This window comes from Anoplolepis gracilipes, chromosome 12 (genome assembly GCF_047496725.1).
Source record: "Anoplolepis gracilipes chromosome 12, ASM4749672v1, whole genome shotgun sequence".
NCBI classification, from domain to species: domain Eukaryota; kingdom Metazoa; phylum Arthropoda; class Insecta; order Hymenoptera; family Formicidae; genus Anoplolepis; species Anoplolepis gracilipes.
In genome coordinates, this window is record NC_132981.1 from 8,305,585 (window position 1) to 8,318,519 (window position 12,935).

Here is a 12,935-nt window from a genome sequence, read left to right on the forward strand (position 1 = left end):
ATACTTGCAGTAATATAAATGAATTATATGCATTTTTATCAACAGTACATAATTTTATCTATGTTAGATATTCTCAATTTTATATTTAGTGACATATGTTTAGAGACAAAGTATTATATGACAAATTGTATTATAATACATAATTAAATTCTTAATATATGTATTTTAAAGAAAAAATAATACAATTTATTATAACATAATTATTGTAGACATTTTTTTAAAATATCTTAATTATCATGATTCAAAAATCACTATCAGAAATTAATAACTAAAGAAACGCTTGAAATAATTGTGTTATATATTTATATTAAATCTTTTTTAAAAATCAAAGAGTTGTATGTATTTGTGTCGGATACTAACTGGTGTACTAGCTGAAAAATCTTGATCTTAAATTATCATTAAATCATTGGTAAATAGTTTCTCTTTTAATTAATATTTTATTTAAATTGTAAGAAATTTACATAAAATTGCACATTATCAAATGAATTTGTTCTTATCTGTTAAATTTTATCTTCTTCTTTGCATTTAATTTATTACGCATTTTATAATTACATATGATTACACTAAACGTTTATCGAATCAATTTTTTTGCCATAGAGAACAATAATAATTATACATATTGCGTAGATTGATTTAAATTACATATATTGCAATCGAATATTGTGAATTTTATCTATCAATTATTTGTCGTCTTTATATATGAAATTTATCTAAGTCTATTTTGTTACAGTTTTTCTATAGTCTGAATTGTATTTTTTTATTTTATAAGATTTTTAATCATTAATAGCGTTAAATATTTTTTTCATTGATTTTATTGTTGCCTGGTTGAAAGTCTATGTTTATGTATAATTAATAATTAATTAATTTTTATAAGTAGTACGATACTACATATAATATGACGATTGACTTTGCAATGTATATTTCATGTTGTATGTAGTTAGATATTACATATACTAATATATTTTTAAACTATTGAAAGTTTAATAATATAATAAAATATAATAATTTATAATGTAGAAATTATTAATATTCTAAAAGTAAATTGTTCTATTATAAATATGTTTAAAAATTTGTATTCTTCAAATAATTGTATATAATTTACATAAGCAAAAGAATATTTATGCATTTACTTAGGACAAATATGTTAATTGTAATATATTTGCTCTAAGTAAATGCATAAATTATTTTTGTTTATGTAAGTATATGAGAGAAACAAAAGCTAAATTTTACGAAATATAAGTAATATTTATTAGAAAATTATTATTTTTTCTCTCTTTTTCTTTTAATACATATAAGATAAAAGCAGAATTTAAAATAGAGAAAATGTATACAAATGTAACAAAACTACCGCCCTTACAATAAAAAGCCTGAAAACTTAAATTATACGTAAATATGCTAAAGAAGATAATTATTTTTTATTAGATTTATTATAAATTTTAAAATGCATACAATTAAGCGTATACTTAAAATTTAAATAATCTCCATAAATAATGTTTATTTTTTCACTTTTTTATTTTTAAATAACATTAATTTTTTCAACTTTTAGATAATATCAAGGTAAAAAGTAATTGCTTGTTATCATGTTCATTATATTAATAATATTTAAAATAAGATTTAAAAAATTACCTGACATATTATCTTCTCTAATGCTTTCTAATTGCAATTTGTATATATTCTAGTAAGAGATACCACACGCAAGAAAAATGTAAAAAAAACGTTATAATAATTGTATGTATAACAAAAGGCATAATAAAAAAAACAAATTCAAATATTTAAAGAATATGAAAAGGATCGAATTTCAATACTTAAACATTATATGTAATATATATATATTAATTGTTAAAAATAAAATGTAATTTAATAAGAAAGCAAAATAAATCTACTTGTATATTTGACGCCTTTTATTTACATAATAAAATTATGCATAAAATTTTCATTTCTAAAATATAAATGTAATAAAATTATTATAAAATTTATATATATATTTTCATTATAATTAAATTTCGTAAAAAATAAAAATATACATTAGAGTGTTATAGTCTATAATTTTGCAAATTTTATTATTATTTATTTTGTTTTATACAAACATTAATCATATGATTATCGGAAAATTATGGAAGATTGTCGTTGTTTGCTTATGTTGCATACGCAATGTTTATTTGTGATCTTATATCAATGATAATCTTTAACCTACACATTTTATATTTGCAATAAGTATAAATACGATGTAATCGAATAACTACAAATATTCTACAAAATTGTGTGTAATAAAGTAGAACAATCTTGATCAAAATGAAAGTTCTTGTGCTTTGCATCTGTGCTTTGTTACTAGGAATTGTTGTAAGAATTTTATCATTATAATGTAAAAATAATAATTAAAGTAAAAATAATATTAATTATAATTTTATATAGATTTTGATTTATTAAATACTTAAGATATTATTTACTATATAATCAATATATTTATAAAGAAAAAATATATTTCTAGTTTCAGCAAAAATAAAAAAATATTATAAAATATATATAATTACAGTATATATTTTTAATATAATTGTAGTACATGTTTAAATAACAACTAAATAATAAAAAAATTATTTAAAATAATAATTTATAAAATAAAATGGCATTTTTCAGTCATCCAATTTAGCTGGTGATGAAATAAAACGAAATTTGAAAAGTGCGGTATCAACCGTCCGTAGCAATTTTATGACTTGCATGACGGAAAATAATGTAACTGAGGGTAAGAACTGTAACGATATACATATATAATAGTATGTACTGTAAAATTTTGTCAGTTCATTATTTGAAACTTTTTGGTCAATTTTGAATAAATTCTGCTTTACCAAATTTGATTAAATGTTTTTCTTTCACAATTATTTAGTGTTTTGTTTAAATTAATTCTTCTTAAATCTATGGATTTTTCTTTAATTCTGCAATTTACTTTTAGATGAATGGTACGAAGAAGAAGAGATAATGACTGACGTGCATAAAGAATCTGGAAATGAAGAGAGGACACGAAAACTGGGTTGCACTGTCGCCTGTGTTTTAAAAAAAGAAAATTTGGTAAATTTTTATATACTATACAATTTTATTCGCGATGTATAACATGTTATAATGCGAGACTTACTTTCACTATAAAATTTTAAATTATTTAAAATTTAAATAGTTTTCTAATATATCGGATTAATATCTAGTTAATAAAATATTATTTTGCTATAAAAATAGATATTATTTTACGTCATTAGTAATAAAAATATACATTTACATATGCCTTTACTTTTATGAATATATTGTATTTATGTGGGTATACATAAATGTATGTTTGTGTTTGTGTGTGTGTGTGTGTAATTATCTAAATTTAAAAAAATGCACAAAATTTTATATTTATCTGTTTTTCCTATTTAACATTTTATTTGTAATATTAGATGGAAGATGGAAACATTAAAGAAGGGAAAGTTCATGCAAAAATAAATAGAGATTACGGTAATTTGTCGATGGTCGGCCAAATTCATAAGTTTGCGCGTGATTGCATGAAAAAAGGTAAATTTATTATTTAAAGTTCTTGTATACTAGACATAAATCTATTATAAATACAAGAAATTTTATCATTGATTACAAATATAGAAAATAAGAGATAATAAGTTTATATTTAATATATAATTTCGCATTAATTTTTATTTTAGTTTTAAATTAAAGTAAATTAAAAGAAATTAAAAATTTGTTGTTAAACTATAATTTATGAATTAAACATAACTATATTATATTTTCAATAATTTTTAATTATATTTGTTTATATTCTAGCAAGAAACATTACAGAAGAATGTGAGAAAGGCTTCTCCTTATTTGATTGTCTTCTTAGAACTGTGCATAAATTTGAGGAACATGAAGAACATGAAAAAACAGAAACAAGGGAAAGTGAAGGAGAAGAACAAACTGTCTGAATGTAATTAACTGATTATTATCCGTACAATTTTATTAACGTACATATACAACAAAACATAATTTATATAAGAAATATGAAATTTTTTTTTCATGTTACATAATTATACATTCTTGATATTGTAATATAATATACAACAGCATATAAAAACAGTATTAATTTTTCTCATATTTTATACTATTCCATAAATGAATGAAACAAATGTGGTAAAAATAATCAATTTTTATACGTTGTTACTCAAAATTAACGACAACTTGTTTACTTTTTATACTGAAATACCTATTAGAAAGTATTTTATTAAATTATTAGAAATAAATTTATTATAATACTCATTATTAAAAAAAAACAATTAATTCGTTCATCAAATTTACAATGTTTTTTAAATAGAAATTTTAGTACTTAAATTTTAGTGTTAGAAAGTAAACGGAAGATGCTGCTATATAAATTTTTACATCTCACATATAAAAATGTGATACATCGAATGCGTAGGGGCAGAACCCCTCCCCGCCTACACATTTAAATAAATAGGTCAATTAAAAGTACGCTTTATTAAATATACATGATGTGACAAAATTATGTTCTTTTTATGAAGCTTTTTTTATTTATAATTTTTTAACAAACAACGAGCGACAGCTAAAACCTTTTGAACGTTACTCAAGTCAGTGACCATAACAATATATGTCAAGGTCATTGTCGGAGCTGGGTCCTTCAATCTAAGTTTTACCAATATTTATTTAATATATAATTTTCTATAATAGCATAGAGTTATATTTAATAAATGTATTTATACGTAGTAAATTTCTACATATTTTTTATTATTAATTTACATTTAATTATGTATAATAAATATGTACGTGTCTCTCTAACAAAGATTTTTATTTTTTATAAATAATTGTTAACGGCATTGATATAGCTTTTATTACAATGAATGAATGATGTATTTATTATAATGAATGTAATAAGGATATAGAATCGTTGTAAGTTATATAGTAAGTTTTAAAATTGGTTTTTGGTTAAAGTACTTTACGCATTACATTTTGTAATCGCGTTTCACGTACTTTAAAAAACGCGTTAAATATATTAAGTAATATCATTTTTGTTAATGAATTTTACATATTTTAAAATCACTTTATATACATATTTTAACGTTTCAAGTTTTATCATGTATGTGCGTATTTGTTATTGTTTTGGCGCGAGGAGAAAGAGAGAGAGTGTACTCTTCCTTCTCCTTGACGTCATTGCGTAACGTATTATAGTAAAGGTGTAAAGTAGAAAGAATATTAACACGTGAACAGCTGTGACGTCCATTCATTTCGATTCTGGCGCGTGTAGCGATAGCACGTGCTCTCCGGTACGTCAAAGACTCGCGCTCGGTCAAACGTCAAAGTCACTTCAAAGTCGAGCGCGCTGTACGATACACATTCTTTCTTTTTCGTCACGATATAACATACGCGATAAATCTTAACACGTTAAAATATGTAATAAACGATAACAAAATACGTAAAATATAATATGGCATTTGGCCTTGACGTATAGCGTGTTAATGTTTATATTTATCTCGGCTTCATCCAGTAAACGCGATCGCGATCGTGTTTTGGTTCATATAATTCTGATTTCAATCATGATCACAAAATTGTAGAGAATCGTATATGATGCCGCTTAAATGGGATTCTCTCAGCGTTGGTTTTCAGTGAAAAATGATCAGTTGAAAAGAAGACTTCGAATCGATGTCGATGTTTGTCGGCGTTTATTTGACATTTTTTCAATCATTATTTTTTACTAGGCAACAACGTTTACACGCCTCAATATCGTGGCTGAGGTGAATGCCGGCGGCGTAGGTGGACGTAGGTTCATGTATGGAGAAATACATTCACGCAGTTAATATTGATCTAACGCTTGATAATCGAGAGTTCTGGCTTCTCTGGACGGTCTGCTTCGACAACAGGTTTTAGCTCCAATCGACTAGAGATCGATCAATTGTTGGAATAAATCGTTGAGTGGTCCCTTTTCTTGCACCGTCTATCAGCAATACGTATCGCATTGAGGACGTTGACTAGAGGAGTGAGGTCATGATTTACGCTTGGTAAAGAGATTCGATTTTGAACATTTGATAAATGTTCAGAATGTCGAACATTTATGAAATGGGTGTTCTCCCCTAATCCATCTACCAGTCCTATGACGTATCATGTGGACTGTCTGTATGATAGACACGTGCTCAGCCGAAATCGTGCTTAACGAGTTTGAATCGGCCTGAGATCCGGACATGTACGGACGAGAATCGAGCGAATCCTATTCACGATCTATCCTCTCAATTGATTTCGTCCTCTTCCGCTTTGGACTTAACTCTTCCTCAGAGTTTGGTCGTACCCGACTTGTTGACTTTAAGTATGATTCTCGTGCGTGATAAAATAGAATTTTCGATCGTTCCGAAATTCGGGAGTGCCGTCCAAATTATCGCCCGTTTTTACTTTCATGCGGTTTAAAATATTGCGCGTGTAAGACAATAAATCCTGACGACTCTGACAATCTGAGAGAAGGAGGAAGCTTAGGAGAGGCATCGGGCAACGGTGGAGCAACTCTGTGGTAATTTCTTATTTATATATTAATTATTTATTAATTGCATATATATGATTTAAATTAAACAATTAATTGCATAATTTGATTTCTTATTACGTAATTTAAACAAGAGAGAATTATAGAGAAGAACATTTTGATATAAGTTATAATCTTGTACAAAGTTTCCACTTTTAAAAGATTATAGCCTTTATACAGATTTATGAAAAAGTTATTAGTAGAGTTTTTTTTGCAATAGTTATAAAATTTTTTTATTAATCTGCTTATTATTATATGCATAAAATATAAAATTTAATGCGTACAATAATAATTTTTTTGAAATATTAATTATTTTGGATACTGCTACAAACATCTGGACCTTTTATTTATATTACAGATATAACATAGCGAACTTGACAACCCGAGAGAAGGAGGAGGCCTAGGAGGCATCCTGCATCGGCAATCCTAGGGTGAATATTATTTTTAATTTATATATATTAATTATTATATAAATCGCGTGCATATGAATTAATTCGGTTTACTATTTGATTTAATAAAAAGCAAAAAAAACTCAGAGAAAAAGACCTTTATATTAATCTTCTAAAGTCCTTATTTAAAATATAGTTTTTAAAATTTTTTAAATTATTTTACTTATATTTCTACTTATAATGTCTGCATCGAATATAAAATTTAGTAAGTACAATAATAATTTTTTGAATATTAATTATTTTAAACTCTGCTATAATTTGAATTTGATATTTGTATGTTACAGACAACGTAGCTTTTATATCAACAACTCCGCTGTTGCGCATTAGTGACAGTGAGTAAAAGAACCTTTTCAAGCAACAGATTTATAAAGATTTATAAATAAAGATGTAGATTGTAGATAAATTCGTTGCTTTAATCTTAGAATGGCGGAATAACTGCGTGCATAGTGAACTCTGAGCCAATTTTCAATCATAGAAAAACTTTTTTTTTATATGTATATATCCTAACATACAATTTTATATAAAATTTTAAATTTATTATATTTTTGAACTTTGTTTAATAAAGATATTATTAGTATATAAAAATTGAAGGAAAATAAAAATACTTTTAAATTAAAATATATTATATTTATTTCAAATTTATGTAAGACACACATAAAATATTTATTTCAATTACATATATATGTATAAGTTTTATAAAATAGTATTAAAGATACAAATCTTTAATGATCCGCCGACAGAGGGTTGAAATGCTAATATATTTTACATATACATAGGATTATTTGTATTTTGCGATTTTTGACAACTAAACGCGTCTAAAAGATAACCATATGTCATACAATCCTAAATAAATAAAAGTCATCTTATTTGCCGGTATAATTATTATCCGTAGAAAGAGTTATGCTTCTTCTTCAATCCTTGGCTCGTACATAGAAATCAAGTCTGAATGAGTACGACCAGGAGCAACAGAGGTAGGTCCAACTGGCTTGAAAAGTAAATGGTCAATACTGACCAGAATAAAAATAAAAGATATATGTGATCGCGAATTCTTTAAATCTTGAGTTGTTGCAAATTTCTAATTAGGACTCTTTAAATCTCTTTATCACGGTTTTTTTCTGGTGTGGCCAGCAAGAATGAGATCTGCAATATACAAACGAAAAAAAATAAAAATTTTATATGTGTTGTGTTTTTACATAAAAAGAACAAAAATATAATTGTTCATAAAAAAATAAGGTAATTATTTAGAATAAGGGACCACCTCCCGATGTCAATGACGCGCGCGTGTATGTTGTGTATGTGCACAAATATAGAAGTTAAATTTCAGTAAAAAAGATAAACAAAGACTTACTATTCTCAGCGATACAATATAACAATATAACAATATAACAATATAATAATATAATACGAAAGCATGGACACACGGTGTTCGAAAATTATATATTGTGTTTTATACATTTTTTGTTAATAACTTTTTAATAAACAACGAGCGCCGGCTAAAGCCTTCGGAACTTTACTCAGGATCATGAGCTTGATAATATATGTCAAGATTATTGACATCGGAAGGTGGTCCTTTATTCTAAATAATTACCAAACATAATATAATTTGCTAGAAAAAAGTTAGGGAAACGATAATTTTAAAAGAATCGTAATTTAACGGTTTCGGTTTGTTTTTATTTGTCAAGAATTTAAAACTGGAATAAGAACATTTATTAAATATTGTATTGAACCCTAATTGAAACCGAACCGTAATTTTGTTTCGGACTCCTGTTTTTACTATTTATATAAAATGTTTTTTTAAACATACACAAATTGTACACAAACTAATTTATATTTAACTTTAAATTATATCTTTATATTTGTTATCAGTCATTTGCTTTACAAATAAATTTTATATACATTATTATATATTTATATTCCTAAAAATAACTCACATCTATATCATTTTAATTTTCTCCATTTGTACGAGAGATCGAGGAACTGCATAGCTTTAAATTTTCTGAAGTTACATCGATATGTTACACTACTACATTTTCCAAGTTCGGTTATATCGTGTATTTTACTATAAAGAGAAAGAAGTTTTGAAGCAATATTGTTACTCACAGTTGATAATGTGAAAATTTCGAGCATTGATATTTTGGAGCTAATATATACGTGTGCTTCAAAAAATATTTTTAAAAATTAAATATTCCTTTAATAATACTTGTAGTAATATAAATGAATTTATATGCAATTTTATCAACGGTATATAATTTTATCTATATTAAGTACTGTCAATTATACATTTAGTGAAATGTGTTTAGGAACAAATCATTATATGACAAATTGTATTATAATACATAATTAATTTCTTAATATATTTTAAAGAAAAAAGATACTTAATTATAATATAATTATTATAGATTTTTTTTTAAATATCTTAATATTCACAATTCAAAATTCACTGCCAGAGATTAATAATTTAAAAAAAAAACTAGAAATAATTGTGTTACATATTTATATTAAATCTTTTTTTAAAATCAGAAAGTTGTATGTATTTGTTGACATATCTTCTCTAATGCTTTCTATTTGCAATTTGTATATATTCTAGTAAGAGATACCACGCGCAAGAAAGATGTGAAAAAAGCGTTATAATAATTGTATGTATAACGAAAGATAAATAAAGACAAATCCCAATATTTAAAGAATATGAAGAGGATTGAATTTTAATACTTAGACATTGTATGTATATTATATTTATATTATTTTTTTAAAGTAAAATGTAATTTATAATAAGAAAGCGAAATAAATCTACTTGCATATCTCACTCTTGCTTTTTATTTACATAATAAAATTATGCAAAAATTTTTATTTCTAAGATATAAATGTAATAAAGTTATTATAAAATTTATATATATATATATATATATATATATATATATATATATATATATTTGCATGATAATTAAATTTCTAAAAAAATAAAAATGTACGTTATAGTATTATAGTCTATAATTTTGCAAGTTTTATTATTACTTATTTTGTTTTATACAAACTTTAATCGTATAAGTATTGGAAAATTACGGAAGATTGTCGATGTTTGCTTATGTTGCATACTCAGTGTTTGTAATTTTATATCAATGATAATCTTTAACCTACACATATTATGTTTGCAATAAGTATAAATACGAAGTAATTGTATGACTACAAATATTATACAAAATTGTGTGTAATAAAGTAGAACAATCTTGATCAAAATGAAAGTTCTTGTGCTTTGCATCTGTGCTTTGTTGCTAGGAATTGTTGTAAGAATTTTATCATTATAATGTAAAAATAATAATTAAAGTAAAAGTAATATTAATTATAATTTTATATAGATTTTGATTTATTAAATATTTAAAATATTATTTCAAATATTATTATATAATCAAGATATTCATTAAAAAAAATTGATTTTAATTTTAACAAAATTAAATAAATATTATATTGTATATACATATGTAATATGTATATTTATATACATATACATATATATATTATAAATATAAAAATATTATATTTAATTACAGTATATATTTTTAATATAATTGTAGTAAATGTTTACATAACAAATTAATAAAAAAATTATTTAAAATAATATACAAAATAAAATTGCATTTCTCAGTCATCCAACTTAGCTGGTGATGAAATAAAACGAGAGTTTAAAAGTGCAGTATCAACCTATAACAATTTTTTGACTTGTATGACGGAAAATAATGTAACTGAGGGTAAGAACTGTAACGATATACATATATAATAGTATGTACTGTAAAATTTTGTCAGTTCATTATTTGAAACTTTTTGGTCAATTTTGAATAAATTCTGCTTTACCAAATTTGATTAAATGTTTTTCTTTCACAATTTTTTAGTGTTTTGTTTAAAGTAATTCTTCTTAAATCTATGGGATTTCCATATTTGCTCAATCTATTTAAAAAATATAGTTTAGATCCAAACGCACTTTGTAGATTAGAAACAAATAACGCACTTTTCTTTGCAATTCTGCAACTTATTTTTTAGATGATTGGTACGCAGAAGAAGAGATAATGACTGACGTACATGAAGAATCCGGAAACGAAGAGAGGACAAGAAAACTGGGTTGCACTGTCGCCTGTCTTTTGAAAAAAGAAAATTTGGTAAATTTTTATATACTATATAATTTTATTCTCGGTGCATAACATGTCATAATCCGAGACTTAATTAGACAATAAAATCTTAAATTATTTGAAAAGCTAAATATTTTAAAAAACTATATTCTAATATAAAGATTGAATCAATATCTTGTTATACATATAATAAAATATTATTCCGCAGTATAACCATATAAAAATAGTTATTTTGCATTCTAGTAATAAAGATGTACATTTAATTATGCTTGTGTATGTGTATAATCAACTAAATTTTAAAAAATTAAATTAAAATTTTATATTATAATATGTTATTATATATTATCATACATAATTTTATATTATCTTAAAATTTATTTATGTATTATCTTAAAACTTTATTCCAAATTATTAAATTCCAATCGCTAGTACTCAATTAATAGCAAGTAATGTAAGTAGAACGACCAAACTAGCCAATAATATCTTTATTTAATATTAAAATGACGTTTCGACCATTTGGTTGTGGTCCTTTTCAAGTTTAAATTCGAGTGAACAAAGATGTATATCAATTTGTTGTACAGGTAGCAGTTAGTTAAATATATTGATTTGACGAACCAAGAAGTGACGGAACACGTCTTGTCAAAACTAATGTCGAAACTAAACTTAGGAGTTTTTTTTAACTTGAAAAGGACCACAACCAAATGGTCGAAATGTCGTTTTAATATTAAATAAAGATATTATTGGCTAGTTTGGTCGTTCTACTTACATTACTTGCTATTAAAACTTTATATTTTTTACTGTTTTGCTTACTTAAAATTTTGTTTGTAATATTAGATGGAAGATTCAAACATTAAAGAAGGGAAAGTTCACGCAAAAATAAGTAGAGAGTACGGTGGTTCGTTGATGACGGTCAAAATTCATAGAATTGTGCGTGATTGCATGAAAGAAGGTAAACTATTATTATTAAAAATTTCTTATATTTATACTACATATAACTTTATTATAAATACAAGAAATTTTATGATTTATTACAAATATAGAAAATGAAAGATAATAAATGCAAATTTATTATATATTTTTGCATTAATTATTATTTCAGTTTTAAATTAAAGCTAATCAAAACAAATTACATATTTTTTATTAAATTATGATTTAAGCATCAATAAAACATAACTATATTATACTTTTTAATTTTATTTGTTTATATTTTAGTGAGAAACATTACAGAAGAATGTGAAAAAAGCTTCTCCCTACTTAGTTGTGCTATAAGAGGTGTGCATAATTTGGAGAAACATGAAGAACATGAAAAATCAGAAACAAGGGAAAGTGAAGAAGCAGAACAAACTGTCTGAATGTAATTAACTGATTATTATCCGTACAATTTTATGAATGTACATATGCAACCAAACATAATTTAAATAAAAAATATAAATTTTTTTATATTACATAATTACATTCTTCATTTTCTGATATAATAAACAACAACAAATATAAAGACAGTATAAATTTTTCTCATATTTTACACTATTCCATTAATAAATGAAACAAATGCGGTAAAAGAATCAATTTTTATATGTTGTTACTCAAAATTAACGATAGCAATGTAGACCATATAGAGTACATAAATTAATATATTTTCGGCAATTCGAAATTACGCATTTCTATAGGGGATTTAACTATAAAAGACAAAAAATGGATTTGACAAAAGGGATTCACTTTTTAAAGATTAAATATTTCAAGTTAATATTTTAATATTTTAATTTAGAAATAATTTAATACAAAGATAATGAACAGAATATCTAAAAAATTTAAATTTATAACAAAAATAACGTCAAA

At 24.1% G+C, this 12,935-nt stretch overlaps 1 protein-coding gene across 1 annotated transcript; it reads left to right on the plus strand.

Moving 5' to 3' along the window:
- The first annotated feature begins 2,242 nt into the window (after positions 1–2,242).
- LOC140671626 (uncharacterized) lies at positions 2,243–12,552 on the plus strand. The gene is made up of 10 exons (XM_072903074.1): positions 2,243–2,340; positions 2,635–2,740; positions 2,948–3,063; positions 3,426–3,540; positions 3,802–3,939; positions 10,222–10,262; positions 10,622–10,724; positions 11,014–11,129; positions 11,934–12,048; positions 12,312–12,552. The coding sequence occupies exons 1-10, from the start codon at positions 2,293–2,295 to the stop codon at positions 12,449–12,451; spliced, it is 1,038 nt and encodes a 345-aa protein (XP_072759175.1). The 5' UTR covers positions 2,243–2,292; the 3' UTR covers positions 12,452–12,552.
- The last annotated feature ends 383 nt before the right edge of the window (positions 12,553–12,935 follow it).